Genomic DNA, 23,466 nt, shown 5'->3' with positions numbered 1-23,466 from the left:
CACTCTGATTTTAAAGCCACCCTGACTTCCCAGTCAGTCTCCTGGCACTATACTATGTCTATTTCTCTCATGTGCGGCCATCACGTGGCACGCCCATGGATTGGAAAATTTGATTAATTAAATGCTTTTCTCAACTGAAGACCATTGGACACAGCTGTGCTCCATTACTACCTCGCTGTGGTGGTGGTACAGCAGTAGCGTTCACAAACTGTGTTTGACATGCATGCTGGGAGTCAGAGGAAAATTGATACATCTTAGCCCCTTTTCAACTTTAAAGAGATGATAATTAAACGCTAGAACCGGATACTGGGTTTATTGTGTTGAGCTGTTTAACTAAAAGAAAGGATAAAAGGTATTCTGTTTCTCTGCAAACAGACAGATCACGATAGAGCAAACACCCTGATAACAACATGGCAGTTAAAGGATGAAGCTAAGTCTAATGTGAGCAAAATGGCTTTTTCTCACCAGTATGATTAGAGATGTGAGGTTAAATTAAAAGGGAACCTCTAGTTTATGGGAATTAGAATTTTAAGGAAAACTCGATTTGCATAAGGAGAATTAGATAAAACTGCAATCTTATGATTATCATGTCACATGACTTCTGGCGACATATACCGGAAATGTAGACCACAGTGCCCCCAAGTGGAGGGACAGCCACATTATCATTATCATTATCATTATCATTATTGTTATTATTATTGTTATTATTATTATTGTTTGCCTCCAAAATGACATGTACAATTCAAAAAGTACCGGTAAGTAATAACAGGGGAAATAATAGCACTTTTTCAATATATATTTAGAGTAGTCTGTGGCTGTAGGGTTCCCTCATATCATGTTTATAGGTTAAAAAATAGTACAACATAGTTTTGCCATTTTTAATTGCATGTAAACTAAACAATAACTGTGCATGCACTGTTCATGCGCTCCCTCTTTTGTGTGCAGTGTTCATGTTTTGTGTTGTTTCTTTAATGTGTTTGTGTGTGTGTGTGTGTAATATTGTTTAGCTTTACCTGGCCCTTCAATGACATGTGGTGATTTTTCTTTTCTTTTCTTTGATGCAGGATCCAAGAACCAACTATGCTTATAATATAAAAGTCTGTCTTGGTCCTCCAACTGGAAATGCTGGTACCTTTCTGAGCTTATAGCACATGTGCCTCTTTGGCTTTTCTGAGCTAGTTGAGAGGCTGTTTAAAAATGGTTTAATTTATCAGATTGTACAATGGTACTGTTTAGAAACTGTCCATTCTTGTTTTTAAATATGCACACACTTTATCAGAAAATGCTGGAACAATCCTGAAATATACTGCAAGTATGGGTGCTGATAACAGCACTTTGCTGTTACACAATGAAATGTTTCCTTATCTGCATTTCAAATTACCTGTCAAGTATGTATTTAATGAACACAGTAAGTTGTATGCACGTTTTCATACAACCAGATATAAACTAAAGACAAACAACATTCAGCAACGTCACCACATTCATTTATAAGACAGAAAGTGTTACATTAAACTTATTTTGTTATACTTGAACCATGAGCCCAGGTCCAATGTTGGATTAAAAATAAAAATACGTCACATCTGTCCTTCTAGAAACGACGGAGGCATCCCACAACTAGCGGCGGGAATTATTATATTTTAGTTTTTCAATGCAGTCATGTATCCACTGGATTCATTCCAATACCTAAATTTGATGTGGAAAGATTTTAAAAATTCCATTTCACCATTAATATAACTCTGTTATGTGTTTTAAAGAGGACTTAATGTTTACATCAGCGGTTACCTCCACCGAATCCCCCCCTCGTCTGCCGGTAAATGGTATGACCGGCAGTGATAAGTACGGTCGCGTCTCGTTGGACTTTCTCGCCAGTACCTGTCCGCCACGTTATCTGGGTCATTGTGATATCATTAAACTTCCAAGTTCCGCCTAAACACAATCAAAATGGAGTGGACCGCCATGGAGCTCAATCCCGAGGTGAGTCGATATTTACCTTATCCTAGCAGTACCGGTTCGTTTTCAGTAAACTCATATGAGTTTTTCCTGTCGTTTCAGATGCTGAACCTGGTGAGTAGCCAAAACGTTAGCACGCAGATTAATGGCGACGTTTCCGTAACTATTTGGAGGTAAGTTTTGCAGTAGATGATGGGACGCTTGCTGGAGGGATGTTGAAACGCCACCAGGCCCGTGGCTTCATAAAAACACGGCTCGACAGGTTCCATCGGTATTGTAAAGTTTCTTTTGGTTAAAATGAAGGGGGAACCCTGAAAATAGGATGCGACAGCAAAGGAGGGGAAGCGTGGTTCTCATTTCCATCATCCCCAATGCTGCTCCCAGTGACTCGGCAGCTTAAAGGGTGTGGTCGGTGTGGACCAGCAACGCAGCATCTTTAAACACCAGCGGGGGGGGGAAATCTGTGTCGGCACCGTCTGCTCGCCTATTTCAGGGGTTTCTTTTGTGTTTTGGTCCAGTTGATGAAGTCATTGGGCGTGAACGAGAGCTGGCGCTTCGTTGACGTGGTCGGGCTGGAGAGTGAGCAACTGTCCGCCGTCCCGAAACCCTGCTGCTCCCTGATGCTGCTTTTCCCCCTGACACAACAGGTAATGATGGGGGGGTAGAAGGGGCTGGGTGGGGGTGACACAGGTACAGTGAGGGGCTGATGGAGGCTGTCTGGGGTAGGATGGAGGATGGAAGCCAGCCGGAATGCGTGGGCAGGATCTGATGAGACAGCAGAATCAGATTATCTCGGTCTCATAATCAAATTGATGTAAACAGACCTTTACAGTTTCAGTACTTTTGGATATCTACACATGGGTTCCATCCTTTGTTCTAATTGCCTTTGTTTATGGCTGCTGGATCAGAAGATGCCCAATGTGACAAAGTAGAATATGAAAATGTCTTTTTCAGCACGAGACTTTCAGAAAGCAGCAGGCAGACAAGATAGCAGAGGACTCTGGGGTTTATTTCCTGAAGCAGACAGCATCCAATTCCTGTGGTACAATCGCTCTGCTGCATGCTGTTGCCAACAACAAGGGCAAATTTGCTTTTGGTGAGTGTATATATCCATCGTAGAATATTCAAAATAATACAATGTTCAAAATAATTGAAATATCAAGGGAAAAACTTGTATTGCTGGGCAACTGATGGCAATATTATCATGGGAGGATTTTTGATACAACAATTCATTTTATTTTATTTTTTTTAAATACTTTGCAGCTAGTGGTTCTGTGCTAGAGAAGTTTCTTAATGAGACTGCAAACATGTCTCCTGAAGACCGTGCAAAACACCTGGAGAACAATAAGGTCAGACAAAAACCACATTGCTACATTTTTGAATGGTTTTCGAAAGATGTTATGGCTGGTTTTTAAAATATACCTGCTGACATAAACAAGCTTATGGACCAATGAGCTAAATAAATGAGTTTTGTGATCTCTGGAAACTGGTTTATCATAGAATGTAAAGATATAAATTCAATTGGTTTGAAAGAACTTGTTTTAATAGACTCTTGACCCTCATACACAGTATTCGTGTAAATATTAAGAGAAAGCTGATAATGAAACTCCTGCCATGATGCACTTACATCTTCCCCCACTGGGGGGCGCCAGCGTAAATAAAATAATTTGAAAGTCACTTAAAACCTATTGGACTTAAATACAGACGTTTTCCAATGTCATGTTTTTGTTTAGTGATACATTTTACATATCTTACATTGTAAATCTTTTTCAGACCATTTTTGATGCTCACAATGAGGTTGCATCTCAGGGCCAGTGTAGGGTAAGTCATGAGACCTTGATGCACGATGCACACCTTTAAAATGTCTCTGCACTTTGATGCAGCACAATCTTATATTTGTTCTGATTTGATAACAACATTGTCCTTTAGAGGCTTGTTTGTTTTGGACATTTAGCCCAGTGAAGGAGACATAATTACCTTAACAGTGGATATTTTTCTGACCTCCACAGCCAGCGGCTGACAAAGTCAACTTCCACTTCATCACCTTTGTTAATGTCAATGGACAACTCTATGAATTTGGTAACTATTTGGCATCATTTTCTGAGATTTTATGACTGTTGTGGATTCAGAAATGACCATTTGTGTGTTTTTAAGATGGGAGAGTGAACGGGCCTGTGAAGCATGGATCTACTAGTGATGAGTCATTTATCATGGTAAGTAGACTTGCTTTCAATATTAATGTTAAACATTGTGAAGTATCTTTTCAACAAAGTTGTGGTCAGAACTGTTTGCTTTAGTTTGATATTAATATTTAGCTTTTTCTTTTTGCTCCTTAGGACGCTGCCAAAGTGTGCCACGGTTTCATGGAGAGAGAGCAGGGAGAGGTCCGCTTCTCCTCTGTGGCTCTTTGCCAGAGTTAAACAATCAGCCATGCACAGGAAAAGTTAAACAAAATGTCATAGCATTCCCATAGAAAACATAACCTACAGGCATCATAATGACCTGTAAACATCTGCAGAAACTGCTAGTTCAAGCACATTGTCTCCACTTTAATTAAAATGTTCTTTCACTCATGTCCACACACCATTAGAGCTTTTTGTTGTACTGATACGAGGTCGACCTTTTGACATTTGCCTTTCATCAATCAAAGCCTGATCATATTCACTTGTGTATTTGTTCCCAAAGTTGTCTCTCATTGGCATGTTTGCGTTGGCTTAAATACACATTGTGCCCTTAAAGTGAGGAAGTTTGGAAAAATGTGTTGGATGAAACATTTTGCACACTTGTGTGTGGTTGCGCTGCATTCACAGGAAGAATTAGATTGTTCTCACAACTTGAGTGTTCTGTATTTCCATTAAACCAGACTCATTAAAAAGGTTCAGCAATGCTTTAGCAGTTTTAGAGAATTAAAATTAAATTGATTTGCACTTTTGTTGGTCCCCGGTGTTCACGGATTTGGCATTTAAAGCTTAAGCCAAAGAAACAAGCTGGTGGGCCAACTTTTGCTGTGATGGGTTGTTGTGTAGTGCAGGGTGTTGTTACTCACTGTATTAACTGTTTACCTTTCTGCACTTTACTGTTGCTGTAGTTCTGATATTCAGCTTTTTGGAAATAAAAAATGGCAAACCCAAAAGATGTCTTTGTGGCTAAATTAACATGATGCAAAAAGTTTCAGTAAAGTCTTTAAAAACTCACTTTTGTTTCGAATTGCAGGTAATTTTTTGGATTCCCTAAATTTAGAAATGGGGCAGTGTAAATGAGTTGAAACATTTAAAAAAAGGACCAAATTACTTTTCTGCAGCCGACTTTTGCTGTAGAACTGATTCATCTTTCGGAAATAACATACAAAAATGTATTTCCAGATAAATGAATTCGAACATGCTTGCAGGTTGCTCTCAATAGAAAAACTTGGCTTTCCTGTAGTGTTTTTAATGAGACACCAATTAATGTTAAGGTATCGAGAAGTTACCTGTCTGTATTGGCCCACATGATAAACATACGTAATTTTGCCTTTATCGGATTGTTTATTTTAAATGGCATCCATTAACGGGTCCAGATCTGTAATGATACATTTGGTGTTTGTTATCGGCGAGGATTTAGAAGAATATCTGGTTTTCCTGTCTGGTCTGATCCTCCTCCCCCACGTGTGAATTCCTGGCTGCGCGTTCACGTCACCTCATTTGCGCGCCAGCGGCGTCAGCCTCGCGCCGTCCTGTGGCGTTCGAGGATCGTTTATTTTTATCGCCGGGCTCGTGTTGCAGCGTCCGAGTCGCGAGAGGATTCCTTCTCCTCCCTGCCACAGTCTGAGCAAGACTCGCGGGCAGCACGAGACGTCTTCTCAACGCTCCTGGCTGCACGAGGAGTCGCGGGGCAGAAGCGAGGACTGTCGGCGGAGGAGGATAACGGAGCGATAGAGCGGAGGGGAGGGGAGCGCCAGCGCATATCAACACAGCACCGCATCATCACAGACTTTCTGGCCGGCCTGCATGATGGCTAGTCCCGCAGAGGGCCATGATGTCCCTAAAACCCCTCCGCGGGCCGAATCTGAACGCGCGGAGCCGCCGAGACATCCCGAACCAGCCTGCCAGGAGGCTCAGAAATGGATAGAGGTAAGTGACTGGCAGAGGATAAGGGGAGCTGGAATGGACCGAGTCGGGATATAAATACGCAGCCATCACCGGTTCGTTGTCACCTGTTGTGGGGGCTACGCAGTGTCGGTTTACAGTGTGGGACAACGGCGCTGCGGCCTGTGTGAAACGACCTTAAGTGCGTCAAAAGTTTGTGCACATATGCGGCTCTCTCTGAAACCCAACACCCCCTCCAGCACCGCGAAGTGTGCAAAGCGGGGGATTAAACGGAGAAATGACTATTTGTCTAATGTTTAATATGCCCCCATTTTCAATTTGCTGCTCAGAGTAACGCCCCCTTTTTCCAGGCGCGAGGGATTTTTGGTTGCCATGGTTATGAAACCGGGCCAGCCACCGTACATGAGATGCTACAGTCTACTGGAGCAGCAGTTGATCGCATCGGACCAGATTATCATTTGTGATGTGCTGCATCGCTCCCATCTTCATCTGGCTCGGCACAAATGCCTCTGTCTGTAAGCCCGAGCGGTGAATCACCATGCATCCGCCGTGGGGCTGCTTCATGACCTATTTCCCAGATTTCCTCACGGCCCCGGGTTTAGCCGCGCTACACCTGCCAAGTGGACAGTTAGAGGTACCAAAATAGGATGAGCAGAATTAAAGTTTTGGCTCTGTATTTTTTTTAAAAAAAAAAATCTGTCACAATCTGTCCCTACACTGTGGAGGATTTTAAAATTATATCACGGAAATCTGTTCTGAATCTCCTCAGAAAACAAGGCACAGTGCAAATAAAGCAGGTACAAGAGAGGGGAGAGGCTGTGTGCAATTTGTAATCGCTAAGAGTTTGCTGAAACGCACAACATCATCAGCAGATAAATTATTAACCGTACAATAAAACCAAGTGTTTATTTCTTCTTGCCTGGATTGTTCTGGGACCATCCCGCACTCATGCTATTGCCTATTTTTAAGCCGTTACTGTCCCAAATGTAGGTGTTTATTTTGGAATTGGATTATAAATATCCCTCTATCAGTCATGTTGTTGGGTACAGTTTGGCTGTCACTTACAGCAGTGAGAAAATGAAGGATTATCAGTCTTATTGCAGGTGCTGGCATAAAAACCTATAACCTTCTGCATCACCAGGTGTCCCTTATATCTCACAGTGTCACAGATCTCTGTATTTGATAGACGTGGCATCACCATCAGCTTGGTTTGATGCTAACCGCTAACCTGGTCTGTGGAGTCTTAACTGGCTGTTGTCTTCCCTCCTCCTAATTCTGTGGTTATTTTCAGACGGGTCAGACCGGCTCTATTTCCAGTGATGTATTTACATCCTCTGACAGGTGGGGATGATTCGGGGCTAGCCGCACCAACGTGTGCGCTGTGCAGCGCGGTGGCAAAGAGAGTATGCAAACTGTATGCACATGCATGCATGGTACTACTCACACATGCCTAAGACACACCCCGGTTGGGTGACACAGGTCGCTATGGGAACATCACACTGGCGGACTCTCAGGTGTCACAGTTTCCGTCGAGGGGCAGTAGAGCAGTAGGCGAGGAAATTAGACTGGCACAACCACGACCTTTCTGTTTATAGGGGAGACGAGGCGGGATTAGAAAGTCTCAGAGCTGATGCACGCTGCCAAACCTGTCGGAGGTGACATCTGGCTCAAGGACACAAAGTTCGCCTCGGTGACGGTGACCTCAGGAGTGGCGAGACTTGGGGCGGGGGGTCTGTCGCGTGGAATAGAGGGAGGAATGCGAACATGTGTTGGCTCCAGATGTCACAGCTGTCCTGTTCAGATTAACTCCGACGTCCCCAGAAGGCCAGCTGTGTCTGGATGAGACAGAGTGTGGGAGCGGGGGGAGGAACGGGGGGGTTCCCGGACAAGCCGGCATCAAACACCCAATGTGAAGTGACAGTGAAACGGAATATTGAAAGTGTTGTACAGTCGGTGTCTGAAGACAAACTGCCGACGATTTTACACGGCCAGAATAAAATATCGCCAACACATTCTTAGCATGCCCAGTGCGCGTTCTGGAGTTACACCAGGGTGGGGGCGGGTGGGAGGGTTTGCTCGTGTCTCATGCTGATCGGTTATCAGCAGCTGATGGATCATGGTCCCCCTGGTTGCTCTGATCCAGATTAAACTCATCCTCGCTGTGGATCCCACAGGAGTCTCTCACCCTGCCTGCTGTGCCCTTTAGTTCTCACATATTTATGTCAGTGTGCATGAAGCATTAAGCCTTGAATAACACCCGAACAACATTAGACAGAAGATTTGGTCTTTTGGCAAGTTGGAGTCATCTTTTTTAGATTTAATTTGAAACAAAGGTAATATCTAAGAGCACTGGGTATCAGTAGTTTTTATTTTCTTGGTTTTGGACAAGGTTTAAGTTGGGATAATGTGAAAAAGGTTTTCTGAGCCTGAAACCTCCTGGCTTTAGTCACTTTAATCAATCCCAGTACCCTGTAGCCAGACCAAATGTTGCAGTAGTAACTTAATTCACTGCATATTTTCCTCCTCTGCTCTCCATCCATCCAGCTTCTCAATCCTACCTTCTTTGTCTAGATGTTAAAGTAAATGTAAAAGCCACTCTGGCCTTCTTTTGCTTCCCCTCTGGCCCCACATGCATGGTCTCACCTCACACTTTAGATGGTAGCTGACGCTGCCATTCATTCCGTCTGAGTGGAACGGTCTGGCCACGAGGGTGCGGAGGAGGGTCGAGTTACCGCCGCTGCCGCTGAAATACTTTCAGGGGCTTTGGTTTCATCTTTGTAGGCGACACAAATGTTCATGTAGACCACATGAAACTACTGTTTCTTGATGTTCATCACTATTTGTATTGTTTTTTATATCTTTTCTTTTTGGATAGTTGACATCCACCTTCATCCACCTCCCACTGTGTGTGTCATAAACCTTAACACTCATTACTCACAAACACACTACCTACACAAAACAGTTGTTTTGCTCTCCTCTTTAGTACAGCTCTCTCCCAGGGAGGTAAATTATGTATAACTTACTGTGGACTAAACATCACATGTGCAATTTTGTGCGCTTGTCCAAGTGTGTGTTTGTGAAAAAGAACAGATAAGGAGAGATGCCAAAGGTAAACATCTGGCTTTTACTTATGTAACCAAGAACAATGGGCAGGAATCTATTTTTATCGGTGCAGATGAGTGGGGGTTTTTGTACTGATTTCTCATATGCTGCAGATAAAAGAACTCTGCATTCATGCTAAAATTGCCTCACCAAGGAGCAAGAGATGCACAAGAAACACACATTGTGTGCTGTTTATACTTTTATTTGCACATATGATGTGTTTCCTGGTTCCGTCTCCCCTCCTCCTCCTCCTTATCCTAACCCAAAATCAAAAGAAGGGTATAATATTGTAATGCATTACAGTGGTTTCCGGGTAATTTACTGACACACTCTCAGATTAACTGTCCTTTTTAGCACAAACTGCATGGGAGTAGTGGAGATGGTTAGCGTGTGTCGCAATAGCTGGACGGTCATGGTAATCTGAGCTAATCTGGATTAGACATCCAAATAGTCAAAGCTCTCCTCTTTTCAGTTCATCTTTGGTTCCTGGTTACACAACAGTTCTAGATGGCAGCGTGTGTGGGTTGGTGCACTGATGGTATGTCTCTGGTAGCTTCCTGACTCCCTCCTCCGCTCCCTGCCTGCTTAGGACAGACTGAAAATTGCAGTGCGAGAGAATGGAGGTTACCGTGCGTCCAAGATGCCATTGTGTGCATTTAAATCAATGTTGTAAAGATATGGTTGAAGTTTGAGGGAGGTGGCGCGAGGGCACAGAGCAACGTGCCACCAGTTTGATGTGGATATTTGGTTTCTGGTGGTGCAAATTGCTGGGGGAAGGGTGACTCGGTCAGCAGTAGGTCCCTCTCACAAAGGAGGACATTGTGAAATCTGAGGGGAATTTTGATTTATTTATAAATGAAGGTGACCATATGAGTGCAGACTTTATCTTATATTAATATACTGTGAAAGATGGGTTGTATAATAAGCGATAAGAGTACAAAAATAAATTAAAGGAGTTTACAGCAAACATCATTATATATTGATATTGTGAAATAAATCAAGTCAACTTGTTAATGAGAAATTACCACAGTTGGTATTTGGAGCTGTCATCCCAGTTCACTTCCTTTACATCTGTCTCTTCCTGTCCTCTGTCCCCAGGCTGTTACAGGGAAGAGCTTCGGAGACAAAGACTTCCGCAGCGGGTTGGAGAACGGTATCCTGTTATGCGAGTGAGTGCCTGACATCACTCCCGCTCAAGTTCTGATGTCTGAATTTACATTAACATTCAAAAATACACCGATACTCAGCAAATTTCTTTCTGCCGCAGGCTGCTGAGCGCAATCAAACCAGGTCTGGTCAAGAAGATCAACAGATTGCCCACCCCCATTGCCGGGCTGGTAAGGAAACACTCCAGTTTAACACTTTCCTCCTCATCAAAGATAATAAGTGTTAATTGTTTGCGGTTCCCTGGCGCCGTTTTAGGACAACCTGTCCGTCTTCCTGCGGGGCTGTGAGGAGCTGGGCCTGAAGGGCGCCCAGCTGTTTGACCCTGGAGACTTACAGGACACCTCCATTCGAGCTAACCTCAAGTAAATAGATGCTTGCCTGCGTGAGGCTTTTATTTTCCCCTTCACGTCTATTCAGATATATTAACGCATTTTTTAAAATCTCATCAGGGACTCTGACTGCAACCGCAAACTAAAAAACGTGAGTAACCTTTGTGCTGTTTTTGCATTTTTTCTGCATCTGTGTGTTTAATATGAATGAATCACCAGAATCCCAACATTCATGTCCCTTAGGTACTTAACACAGTGTTCTGGCTTGGAAAGGCTGCCAGTAGCTGCACCTCCTACAGTGGCCCTGCTCTCAACCTTAAGGAATTTGAAGGACTGCTTGCTCAAATGAAAGTGGTGAGTGAGCTCAGTGAAGAGGACAGTGAGAGAGGGAGATAGTGGCGTGGAGGAGGTGCGGGGGTTGGATTTCTTCGTTTCCTGTCTCTGCTGGAACGCAGGAGAAACACACATTTGTGTTTTGGTTACACTCCCACTCCTATTTACAACTGCAGCTAAAGGAGCAGCAGGATATCAGGGCAGAAAGATTGAGTTTGCAGATTTAAAAAAAATCCTACTGGAAGTTTGTTGAAATATTTATGAAGCATAGTTATGGAAAATTTATCCCTTAGCTGAGCTTCCACAGACATGTTTTGTTAATTATGGTCTAAGATAAGGAACCTCTTTCCCCTTAATGGAGCTTGTTCTGGTCTTTGTATCATTTTGTGGTCACGTTTGTGGGTAGGAGAGTGAAGAAGGAGGCGAGGGTCCACAGAAGCGTGGCGTTCGAGACAGCGGTTATGACTGCTGGGACTCAGAGAGGAGCGAGTCCCTCTCACCGCCGCGACACACACGTGACAACTCCTTAGACAGGTGAGAGATGTCTGTCAGCACATGCACCTAAAGTAAGTGAGCACATCTGAGGGGTATTTCAGATTCAGACTTTAAAATGTGCGGATTTACAGCGAAACAGCATTTAAGGGGCATTTTTCCTCTTGTTTCCGACAGCTTGGATTCCTTTGGCTCTCGCTCTCAGCACAGTCCTTCTCCTGATGTTGTGAATAGAGGCACCGGTGATGGTTTGTTCCCATTAAAATTAAAGTAAAAAAACAACAAAAAAACCACTTTTCCACAATAGACTGAGTATAAAGAGTTTGTATTTCCAAGTTCCACTCAACAGTGGACTGAAACCTTTATGTGTGTTTTTACTGAACAAACACTGGGTCACCATTTAACCTGTGTGTGCCCACTATGCGTTAGCAATTGCTGCTTTGAATTTTAGATCTGTGACACACAGGTGAAGGGTCAACATCCTTCATTGTGTGTAGGTGCCTGTGTGATATCACATACATCCTGTTTATATCTTAACTTGGCTGTTTAGGAGCTCTGAAAATATGAGAGGTCTTTCCCATCATTCTGCGTAGGTCACACAAAAACAACATTGCCCCCAGATAATCCTCAAAGTCATCCGAGAGAAATCAAAAAGATTAAAACTGTGACGTCTGTGCTCATAAATCTTATATGTCCGTGCTTCCTTCAACTGTGGTTGCCAGGACGAGGCAGTGATTCGGAGATTGATGCCCAGGGAAAGAGGCCAGATGTGCGCAAGGATGATATGTCGGCAAGACGGACCGTCAGCAATGAATCCAGAAGCACCATTCCCTTCAACCAGTTTCTTCCCAATCGAACCAACGCCAGTTCCTACATCCCAGCTCCACGGAGGAGACCACACACAGAGGAGGGAGAGCAGCGGAGGTAATTTCCAACACATCAGTGCAATAAATCGTCATGATGCAAACATTGAAAAAGAACCAGCGGAAATGAAAACTCACACCAAACACACAAACTTCCTCTGCCCCCAATCTTACCCTGTTGATCACATCATTCCTCAGTCACCCACAAGCCACCACAGAGCAGGGGAAAAGTGCAGGAGTGCACCACAAAGCTCCCAAGACTGTCACTTGGGCAGCTGAGAACAATGGGGAAAACCTAAAACAGGAAGAGGAGAGGGTGACTGAGGAAGTGCTGGAACACAAGAGGCTGCAGAAGTGGGAAAAAGCAGGGATCAAAGTTCTGCCTGCTGCCATTCGCTATAGCAGGTCAGAGAAGAGGAGCATGGGAGCAGATCGTGCTGTGGTGGGGCAGTTTAAGGTCATGCACTAATGCAGCTGTGGTGCTAACATTTTAATGTGAGTGGTTCTGAGGTTGTTAATGATGAATCTAACTGTTTCGACATTAATTCAACTCACATCTGAGCTTTCACTGGCAAAGAACTACTTGTTGGTGTGTCGTAAATCGATTATTTACTTAAGTGGGACCTTGCTGAGGCAGTTTGTACGCATGATATGCCTGAAAATTGCACGTCAAAGAAAGACCCATCAGTGGATTTGAATGATACCTGGAATGATCTCAGCACACGTCCCATCTCCAACCTCAGCCCGCCCCCAGTGGAAGACCAGGGACCCAGGTCTCCATCCCCTAACATCATCCTCCGTAGCGAAAACGAGTTCTTGAGCTCTCAGAGCTCTTCGTGGGACCCTGCCTCCGATGAGGAAGAGGATGCCGGGATGCACAGAGTTCCAGATGTCCGTCGAGACGATCTGGCATCCCGGCGAGCTCATCGTGGCCCGGTTGCTCCCAATGTGCATCAGTTTGTTCCCTCGCCTGTATGCAGCAACAAAGACCGAGAGCGCTGGGAAGGCATCAGGCGTTCCTCACAGAAAACCCTGCAGGAGAAGGAGATAAGGTCAGCTCGTGGAGATGCGCCTGTTTTCTTAATGTTTTTTCCCCTCTAACAACCATAATCATACTTGTTATTTCTGTGGATGTTGTGACCACCGTCATTTGATGCGTGCATCCCACCTTGATGCCAAATGTGTGCCGCGTGATGCCATTCTAACGGCTCTGTGATCGGACAGTGAGAGGGAAGCGATGAGTGACATCATCACACGCAGCGACAACCCGCTCTTAAACCCCGCCCCTCACCGCGAGGACGAGGAACGGGAAGAGGAACAGGCAGAAACGGGAAGTGCTACACCTAACAGGCAGAAGGACGACCTGGCTCAAAGGCGCACGCAGAGTAGGCCCCTCCCCCACAGAGAGGGACCCACGAAGTTTGTTGCTGCCCACATGAGCCAGGCAGATATGCAGAAGTGGGAGAGACTCAAGATGACTGAACTCAGGTGCCCAACACACGCTGTCTGATTCTGCATCCATGTAGCGTCGGGTGTTTGGGTTGTCAGTGGATGAGCTAGTGAGGTATTCCAGTGTGGGCGTGGCTATGTTTGTTGTTTTGATTTCAATTTGAGCAGATCATTGCTGATGGGAGAAACCAATTCATCAGTACAGACACTTATACAAGAAAATGGAAATTTCAGTAATAATCCTCCTTCACGATTAGCTCAACTTAATTTTAGGATTAAGAAGCTAATGTCATTAAACCAACCAAAGTGCATCTGTTATCTAACTTATTGATGATGAAATGAAAGTGTTTATTTTCATTCAGAATGAGGATCACATATGTTGCATAAAGGCAGAATTAAAGTAATTAAGCACTTGGACATAAAACTCTACCTCACCCATTTACTCACCCGTATTTGGCTCTATAGTAGGCTATATATTTTCTACCTTAGTTCTCTCTTTAGTTAGTTTAGTATCCTCATTCACTTGTTCATTCACTCCGTATTGTGCACTCCGGTCCTCTTCAGTCTTCTTTGACAGGCACTGAAACAAATTAGGGAATTGGCCAGTCTGTGTGAGGCTCCTTGTGTGTGTGACCCAAAGAGAGGCGACTGCTGGCTGTGAGCTGTGTGTTGGCTTTGTTTTCTCTGCCCTCCGCTGATGCCATTGCTTAGGAGAAAGAGGTTCTGTGTGTTGTCGCAGGAGCATTAGTTACCAGGAATATTTTTCCACCCAGATTGGACAAAAAGTCCGGTGTATTGTCTGAATGCACATGCGTGTTGCAACTTTAGCGGTGTTGATCCCTCTGCTCTTCCTGTCTGATTCATCAAATTCAGCTCATCCTTCCTTTGTCTCCATAGTCTGATCTTCTGTGTTCATAATTTCTTTTCCACCCTTTTCCCTTTTCCTCTGCTCTTTTGCTCTCTTTCATATTGTGTGTCTGTGTGTGTGTGTTGTGAGATTGTATCTACAGTGAGGATAGCTCCACTACTATGCCTCAAGCTTGTCTGCAGAAAAATTATGGAAGTTCTTTCAGCGGCTCAGCAAAGGCTGGACGGGGTCACAACAAGGTTGTGACCTTTGGGGGTGTGACTGAGATCCAACAGCCAATAGACACAAGCCTTTCAAGTGAAGGGGAGGAGACAGAGTTGCTAAGACGACTCCTTTCCAAGGCAACTGTAGCCATGCCTACCATTGACCTGGTCTCCCAGCGTTCTGAACGGGAACGCAGGTATGAACTGGGCCAAATACGAGAAAATGTAGGCTCCAGTGGTTTCAATGCAGCTTCATGCATTTGTTTAGACTGTATAAAGAATGCACACAGCCATTTCTGCTCAGACAGAATTTTAATCTTATCTGCCTACCTAATTCTAACCATTATTTCTTTTGAAAAGGCTATTTTGGTTCAGCGTGCGCTTATTTTGATTCTGTTGCTGCGTTTGAGTTTTATGCAATGCCTTCACAGACAGGTAGATGGAAATGATCTCAATCATGCTTCCCCTCCCTCGGCTGACCTCCCATCATGCACATCTGAAACCCCTTTGACCCGGGCCGAGCTGGACGCGCGCCTGGCACAGTACGAACAGAGAGCAGAGGAGGATGAGGACGAGGAGGAAGAGGAGAGGGCACCAGATCTTCAAAAGGATGACATGATGGCCAGGAGGACGGGAGTTTTTCATAGGCAAAGCACAATGACTTACAACCGTTTCCTGCCTCTCCCTACCTCCGTACGAGGCACGCAAGGGGAGGCTACCACGGACGCTGCTCCACGGAGCAAGAAGCAAGTGCAGGCAGACAGGAACAAGATGAAGAGCAGGTGGGGTGTGGATTTGTGTGGAACGCCCTAACAGAAGAACGAGACACTAACAAACCTGTGGTGTGCGTCCTCAAAGATAATCTCTGGTTTGATGTTTAGTTCAATTGTAGTAGTTTCTCTCACAGGGCGGAACATCAGCAACCCAAAGTTCCCATGGAGACGCCTCAGTCAGACTCTGACCTGGCTGTGGTCAGAGGAACGTCTCACAGGGAACACGAAAACGATGAGGAGGACGAGTACGGCGAAAACGATCCTGTGCCTGACCTGGAGAAAGATGATATGATGGCCCGAAGGACTGGATTATTCCAAAAAAACACAGCACCCAGAGCCAACCAGTCTATCAAGCAGTTCCTGCCAGTACCTGGATCTGTTAAATATAGCATCGCCCCAGTGTCTGCAATGAAGCCGCTAAACAGCAGACCTAAATACACAGAGAAGGTGGATAATGAAAGGTATGCAGTGTGTTTAAGGGAGACCTGGTGTTGTTGCTGCAACTAACAAAGCTGGAACCGTCTTAGCAAATGTCCGCCTCACTAATACCAACTCTAAGGACTATGTGGTTGTTGGCGATCTGGTTTTGTTCCAGCACCCGTGAGTGAAGGCACTAGTTCCATTTTTTCAGTATTTGATTTTACATAGACAGGTTTAAATGCTGTTTATGCACAGGTTTTGGCGTGCTTTTTGCCGTTTGTCGTTTTGGTGACTTGGTTTGGTTTGTGGTGCTGGATGCTCATTTGTGTATATTTAAATCAGAGCTGAATCACCGAAGGGCCAAGGCTGCTGCTGCTCCCATTTCGAGAAAGCACTCTTGATATTAGTATTATTTAATGTTATTAATTAACTTGACCTTAACTCTTCTGTTTTGGGTGCTTATCTCCTGTCAGTGTGATAAAACTACTGATTTAACATCGACTTTACATGGCGTTCGTGGCTGAGGCTTGTTTTGAATTTACCTTAAAGAGCAAATCAGCTGTGGTGCGGCGTTTTTGTGTGACATGGTCCCTAATTGTGCTGAAGTTCTTAATCTTCTTAATCTTGTCATTGAATTTTAGCGTCATTCCTTCGGTGCAAGCAGCACCTCAGCCCCCATCCTCCAAACTTCCCACCCTGCCTGTGAGTGTAGAGCTGAACAAAAGGCAGGACGAGGATAGACAGCAGAGAGACATGACGATCTCTAACACCTCAGTCTCAAATGTGCCCCCACTCTCTCCCCCATCACACACTCCTTCCATCAGCCCTGCTGCCACCAGCACTTGTAACGTGGTGGCAAAGTTGGACAAGCAAAGACCAGAGGAGAAAGTGGTGGAAAGAGTGGGGGACATGGTGGAGGAGAGTAAGACAAATATGGAGGAGGAACCCCGAAAGAAACCCTTCTGGCTGGATGATGATGATCTACCCCCCATGATGTGAGACTGAACCCACTGCATGTCTTCAATATCCCGTTCTACCGCATTAACACGCTTTATGTGTTACACTAATGATCTGAAAGTGGGGAGAAGCACTATTCTCCGTATTTGTTGGTCTTTACTGCAATGGCGGTGGGTTTTAGGTACACGCCTCATTTGGAGTGTGAAGTGTAACGTTAATACAACAGTTTGCTCCTCTTTTCTCTCTTTCACTCTTTTCTGTTATTGTTTTAGGATGAGCCGCCGAGTGGTTTTTATGTCTGAGGAGACCCAGTAAGTGTGTGTGATGCTGGATGAGCCGCTGCATAACTCCATGTTACAGGCTTACACGCTAACATGATTTTTTTTTCTTTATTTGCTGTGTCATTTTTGTTGATGTATGAATTTAGATTTTTTTTCTTCACTTTTGTAATATCTGTGACTTGCAATACACTGCATTTTAAGTTAAAGTGAAGTAGTCATCTTTTGTCCTCTTTTGAAGAGTTAAATCTACTGGCACCACATTTGCAAAGACAGCCTGGTAACGTGGCTAATGTTAGGATGATGTCAAAAATAGCAATGTTCTTAGTCTCTTAGTGTTAATAAGTCACGCAACATACCGATCTTATTATTCAGAGTGTTTATTTGAACTCTCCCAACCCTAGCTAAAAATGGGGAATACAATCAATTCAACAGGCAAATAGATTGTCTGGCTTCCTTTCTTCATCGCTCCTTTTTCGTTTTGCCTGCTCCGTTTGCAGAATTCCTTAAATTTTGCAGGTAGTGTTACTACAAGTGTTATATTTGATCCAGTGCGACCTAGAGGAAGGCAGAATGTTGGTTTTCTTTCCTGTGAAAATGATGCTTGGTGGTTGCATATACAGCACAGACAAGCAAGCCTTATGCAAATAAATCCCCAAAGACGTGATTTAAAAAAATATACTGAACATGTACTTCTTTGTTTTTAAATTGAAGAATGTTGTCATTTACATGCTTTGCTTTTTTTATGCTTTTCTTGTCATCTGGTCATGTTAAAATCGGTTCAGTTTATTGCCTTCTTTTTTTTGCTGAAACACATTTCAGGTCACTGCACCTTTGAATATTTACATTCAAGCATATTCTACACAGAAATTATTGAGTTTGTATAAATGTGTCTGAGATGGTTGCACGTTTCCCTCCGCAGGAGTGTGAGCATGGGTGACATTATCAATGAGGACGAGATGGGACACTCACCATCCCTCAGCCAGTCACGACATGAGCGCATGCACGAACAGTACAACAACTTTGTGGAGGAGGAGGAGCACTGGCAAGGCGTAAGGAGACTACAGGATAACATTGTGTCGCCTCCGTTTATATGTGGAATTCTGTGTACACCTCAGTATTTTACTAACCTGTGACAGGAATTGACTCGCTGGAAGAATCGGCGTCGCAGCGCTTCACAGGAGCTAATCAAGAAAGAGGAAGAGAGGAAGAAGATGGAGAAAAGGATGAAGGAGGAGGGAAGTGACATTAACAAGAGGAAAAGCATCAAAACCTACAAAGAGATTGTGGAGGACAAGTAAGGCTGACTTTGTCTCCACCAACAGTGATGTAACAAAAGTTAAGACAACAGGCTTTGAGTTTCTCCTCTCACTTCTTTATTGTAGGGAGCGCAGAGAGATAGAGCTGTGTGAAGCCTACAGGAATGCAGCCAGTCCAGAAGAGGCCACCATGGTCTTACAGCGTTATGCTCTTCGCTTTACCATCAGTGATGCAACGCTGGACAGTCTAAAACTGCCCAGATCGACATCAGGTCTGAAACAGGACACCAATCACATGGTAAAGGAGGAGAAAACAACCGCAGCTGCTCGTGATTCTGAAACATCAGAGCTTCAGCACAAACCAGTACAACCGAAGGCCGCAAAATCGCAAGAAATGAAGATAAAGCCAACAGTGGAGCAGCTCACGCCGGCGTCATCGAGCCCCGTCACACAGTCAGAAAATGTTCCACCTCGGTCACTGCAGCTTCAATCCAGCACCGCAGAGTCCCCAAGCTTGCATCAAAAACAAGGGAATCCAGAAGAAAAGAGGTCTCCCACCATATGCACTGCTACTGAGATCACACAAATGCAGCCTGACGCCACACATCCCGCACACACACTCCCCTCGCCTTCATCTGCAACACCCAGGCCCGTCCCCCTGCTGGCAGCCAAGCCTTACTGTCAGCCCAGGAACTCACAACCTGGACACAAACCTGTCAAGGCGAGTATTAATATATCACAGAATGCAGATTGTTTACTATTTTGTCCTGATATATTTTTGCATCTATTCTCAGTTTTGCTTTCTTTAACTTAATAGCATTCTCTTTAAACTGCTCACTAATTGTAAATATATACATAAGTCCAAGTCTTCCTTCCTTATTTCTTCTTTTTCCTTGCCACTCAGATGGACGGATTGGTGCGAGTGAATGGCGAGGTGATGGAGGACTTAAGTGTTTCTACTCCAGTCAGCTCTTCTCCAGAAGGACCCCAGGAGACTACAGACCTCCCCCCTGCAGAGAAGGAAGATCTTGCTACTGCACAACCCGCAACGAAAGAGGAGACGGGGAAGCGGACACCGCCACCACAGACAGACGACAAGATGCCACCTTCACGGAGAGAAAACCTGACCACGTTTTCGGGATCTGCCATCAGCTCTCTGCTCGGAGGGCGAAACTGCATCACCACCACAACCATTGTCACGGAACTCACTCAGACTCGTGTGGAGCCACATTACCCACCTCTCCAAGGCAATGGGCAGGTAATATCATGTCAAATGAAACGTAATATAGTCACAAAATATGAATAAAATCAAGCTACATTTAGGCATTGTTCCATTCAGGTAGTTTGATATTTGTATTTCAGGTCAACGGAGCCCCAGTGCCATCTGAGCGACCAGTAGAGATCAAGAACAGCTTACAAGAATATTCTCCCACTGTCACTGGTACAAAACAAAACAAATAAATGTAGCAAATAAAGATGCCTAAAGTGAACATTGTGTTCACGCTATAAATTCATTTTTCTGTCTCTACCACAGAGGGACTTGAGGAGACCAGTGTGACTGTAAGTATCTCTGCGCAGTTTGTAGTTTTTCTTTGTTCTGTTTTTCCCTTCTTTCCTAAATTTGATCCTGTCCGGACTCCTCGTCTCCATTAGTCGCTGTAGTCTCTCGTGTCCTCTCACCTTTCCTTTTCTCTGTCCTGTTTGTCTGAATATGTGTGTGATTGTTGGCCGGGTCTGGGTAGATTGAGACCCCCATGTTGAACTTGGCTAAACGTGTTAATCACTGGGTCTGGGACCCCAATGAGGAGCGTAAACGCCTGGAAAGTTGGCAGCAGGAGCAGGAGCGCCTCCTACAGGTACACTGGTAGAATGACGTTGAAGTGAATGGCTCCCACCGTGCATTGTTGTAGGGTGATCTGGACGCATATTTAACTGTTCTCACTGTGTTTGCATGTGTAACATGTGCATTTTAAAGTGAAGAATTTAGTTATAATGTTTCTATGCAGGAGCAATACCGGAGCGAACAGGAGAAGCTGAAGAAAGAGTGGGAAAAAGCACAACTGGAGGTGGAGGAGGAGGAGAGGAAACACATTGAAGAAGTATATTTACAAATTAGCAAATTTGAGAAAGTATAAGCATCGTGCACTACTGCCTCTTGAATCACATATTCTGTTTCAGGAGAGAAGGATCCTCGAGGAGACTGTAACACACCTCACTCCCACTGGCTTGGCTGGTCAGCAATTAGGTCAGACAACAATTGTTTCTTCAGCTCCTGGAACCAATGAGAACCAAACAGAAAATGCTCCCCTACAAGAAAATGGCCATAAAATGGCACCAGGGAATGAAGACCAGCATGCATCAAAGCTACATTTCTTTCTTGGTAGGAAGAACAGAGATATTTTCCGAGCATGCAGTCCTGGAAAATGTAACAAAAGTGTGCTTTTTTCTTTATCCTCAAAGATTCTGCCTCTGATGCTAAACCGTTAAAGAAGCAGGAACTGTGGAAGACAGCTTCCCTGGATCGTAACCCTCAGCTAAACCAGGCACAGGTGGTAAAAAGGTAAGAAGGACATTCAGCATCTGCCTTAAATGCTCCATTCTGGACATTTCTGAGCGTTCCATAATAGGAGCAGTTGTGACCTGAAAGATGGTGTTTATTTATTCTTTGGCACCACAGATCCGAATCACACGATGCCGTCTCAGAGAAACAGCAGTCACCCCTTCCATCACCGCAGCCTCCTTCCCCCAGCAGGTGATGATGCTAACGCAAACAAACGGCAATTCTTGATAATACTTGTACGGACTGAAGGAAAATGTTATGTTGTTGTAAATTTTTCATTTTTGCATACCTCCCGGTGATGTGTAGGTGTGTCAGTGGGAAGCGACTTTGCTCTGGTTGTTCTCAGCCGCTAGAAAAGGGAGCTGCCATGATAATCGACACACTTGGGCTGTTTTTCCACATGCAGTGTTTCAAGGTATTATAGTTGTTCTGGTGAGCCTGAGTAAACCCAAACGCTCTTAATGTCGTTGTTTAAGAGTGTGACGTTTCTTCAGTGTGGAGTGTGCAACGGGCAGCTGGGTGACACCACCAAAGGGACGGATGTCCGGATTCGGAATGGACTTTTGAGCTGTTATGAGTGCTATATCGCATCTCGAGGTGAGACTATCCTGTAACACACACACACACACACACACACACACACACACACACACAAGTTTAAAAATGAATTACAGACAACTTTATTCTACCTAAATAAGGAGCAAAACATGTCTGTAGATTCTGACTCCTTCAGATTATTGAAATCTGAAGTCAATTGATCCCAACTTTCATGGATTTACTTTCCATCACAAATAGTCTGATGATTTTATAATGTATTTTATTTGTAGTTAAGTACAATCTGATTTATATTTCATATTTTAATACAATATTGTCATGTTTTTATGCAGGCAGAGGACAGCCAACCACATTATGATGACCTGATTTTAAACTGGATCCCTCCTCAACCTTGAACCTTGAATCACATTACTGGAATATTCTGGAAAACTTTTGGGAACTGCGAGGAACTCTTGAATCATTGTATTTTCCTGAAACACACAAACAGCTTTGTGGATGTTCTGGATGTCAAAACTGGATCAACTGAATGACATCACATGCACATACAGGTTAACGTCTGTGCTAACTGTACCCATCTATACACTTATAACATGTAAAGCACCGATGTAAAAATGGAATCAGTGTGTTTAAGCCTTTGCAGAGTCGGGACACTAAAACACACAGCTGAATTCAACACAGTTTCAAAACTCCCTATTGAGTGCTTCATGTGACTTTTGGTTTAGGTTGGATCATCTGGAGTAGCTTGACCATTACAATGCCTTACCTGTCATCATATTCATTCATTTTGCGGTTTGTGATTAGTCTTTTGCATGAAGTAAGAACAATATAAGTTAAAATAACTATTTCTCAGACAATAGTATGAGTTTGATGTCGTTATCTTTTCCACAGTTGAACTTTATCTTTCCTTTTGTATGTTGTACATCATCATATTTTTAGGCATCCATCTGGCTTCATTCTTGATTTTGCAGGAATAAGAATGCATGTTATTAATTTCCATATACTTGTTTGTTGGATTTTAACTACTGTATTTCCCCTTTAAGATGTTTTAGTCATTGTTTATTCACACAGATTGATATATCTGATTCAGTGCCTTATGAAATGAGTGCGAGGGCTAGTATATGTGCAGGAATTCACGCAGACCTCAGGGTCTTGGCACATTGTGTCTGTGTGTGTGTGTGCTGTATGCATGTCTGAAATCATGCATGTATATTTACTGTATGTATGCAACATATGACTTTAACTTGAATCTGTTCCATACCAGCAACACTACTTTAAATAGATAGGCCTCTCCTTATCGCCGTCTGTTCTGTTTTACCCTCTCCTATATGATAAACCAATGACACAGTTAATTGCTGCTTGCCTATTGATTATTCCTCCAGTTATGACAAAAGAAAATGTCCTCTCTTCTCCTGCCTATATCACAGTTGTTGCCTCTGTGGAATCTCTGCTGAATGTTTTTTTCCTGTCCTCTGTGTGTGTTGCCTCTATCTGGTCACCTGACAGCTGCTTCATGTGGAGGATTAAAACATTCAATTCTTTTATAGCAAGTGTATGTTTATCAATAAAATATTTTAACTTGACTTAAGATGACTAGGCATTACAATGACTAGGCAATACATTTCTTTATTCCATGTTTTATGAAACCTTTCCATGGCAGTAGTGAACACACACAAGCCAAGCACAGTAGGAGTTGGCAGCACTTTGCTACACCTGGGGAGTGATGGGGGTTGGATGGTTTGGCCATTACGGAATTTGATCCAGGAACCCTCTACTTAAGAGACTAATTTCTTTCCTCTAAACTTTATAACATTAAACATTTTATT

At 43.9% G+C, this 23,466-nt stretch overlaps 2 protein-coding genes across 9 annotated transcripts; both read left to right on the top strand.

Annotated features, from left to right (window-relative positions):
• Positions 1-1,842: 1,842 nt before the first annotated feature.
• uchl1 (ubiquitin carboxyl-terminal esterase L1 (ubiquitin thiolesterase)) lies at positions 1,843-5,083 on the top strand. The gene is made up of 9 exons (XM_057036883.1): positions 1,843-1,974; positions 2,053-2,064; positions 2,469-2,597; positions 2,905-3,046; positions 3,214-3,299; positions 3,724-3,771; positions 3,960-4,029; positions 4,105-4,163; positions 4,287-5,083. The coding sequence occupies exons 1-9, from the start codon at positions 1,942-1,944 to the stop codon at positions 4,368-4,370; spliced, it is 663 nt and encodes a 220-aa protein (XP_056892863.1). The 5' UTR covers positions 1,843-1,941; the 3' UTR covers positions 4,371-5,083.
• A 538-nt stretch (positions 5,084-5,621) lies between these two features.
• LOC130527999 (LIM and calponin homology domains-containing protein 1-like) lies at positions 5,622-23,223 on the top strand. Of its 8 annotated transcripts, none has more exons than XM_057036871.1 (31): positions 5,622-6,059; positions 10,236-10,306; positions 10,405-10,474; positions 10,560-10,666; positions 10,754-10,784; positions 10,877-10,987; positions 11,376-11,500; positions 11,636-11,706; positions 12,181-12,382; positions 12,520-12,726; positions 13,065-13,373; positions 13,546-13,809; positions 14,781-15,038; positions 15,273-15,623; positions 15,749-16,075; positions 16,676-17,029; positions 17,264-17,302; positions 18,192-18,321; positions 18,409-18,566; positions 18,655-19,249; positions 19,433-19,786; positions 19,891-19,969; positions 20,063-20,088; positions 20,271-20,384; positions 20,535-20,627; positions 20,707-20,908; positions 20,989-21,088; positions 21,206-21,280; positions 21,395-21,503; positions 21,583-21,685; positions 21,976-23,223. In XM_057036871.1, the coding sequence occupies exons 1-31, from the start codon at positions 5,937-5,939 to the stop codon at positions 21,999-22,001; spliced, it is 5,184 nt and encodes a 1,727-aa protein (XP_056892851.1). In that variant the 5' UTR covers positions 5,622-5,936; the 3' UTR covers positions 22,002-23,223. The 8 variants fall into 8 exon arrangements, with proteins under 8 accessions (XP_056892851.1, XP_056892850.1, XP_056892852.1 ...); XM_057036870.1 differs by having other exon boundaries at positions 11,373-11,500; XM_057036872.1 differs by having other exon boundaries at positions 10,877-11,000; positions 11,389-11,500.
• The last annotated feature ends 243 nt before the right edge of the window (positions 23,224-23,466 follow it).

This window comes from Takifugu flavidus, chromosome 6 (genome assembly GCF_003711565.1).
Source record: "Takifugu flavidus isolate HTHZ2018 chromosome 6, ASM371156v2, whole genome shotgun sequence".
Lineage (NCBI taxonomy): Eukaryota > Metazoa > Chordata > Actinopteri > Tetraodontiformes > Tetraodontidae > Takifugu > Takifugu flavidus.
The sequence above is the reverse complement of the archived record's forward strand: the minus strand, read 5'-3'. Positions and strand labels throughout refer to the sequence as shown.

Coding starts and splice junctions, on each gene's coding strand:
- uchl1 (XM_057036883.1), top strand. CDS start 1,942: ATGGAGTGGACCGCCATGGAGCTCAATCCCGAG. Junction 3,047..3,213: donor CAAGGGCAAATTTGCTTTTG/GTGAGTGTATAT, acceptor AATACTTTGCAG/CTAGTGGTTCTGTGCTAGAG. Junction 3,300..3,723: donor AACACCTGGAGAACAATAAG/GTCAGACAAAAA, acceptor AATCTTTTTCAG/ACCATTTTTGATGCTCACAA.
- LOC130527999 (XM_057036870.1), top strand. CDS start 5,937: ATGATGGCTAGTCCCGCAGAGGGCCATGATGTCCCTAAAACCCCTCCG. Junction 10,307..10,404: donor AACGGTATCCTGTTATGCGA/GTGAGTGCCTGA, acceptor TTTCTGCCGCAG/GCTGCTGAGCGCAATCAAAC. Junction 16,076..16,675: donor GAGAAGGTGGATAATGAAAG/GTATGCAGTGTG, acceptor ATTGAATTTTAG/CGTCATTCCTTCGGTGCAAG.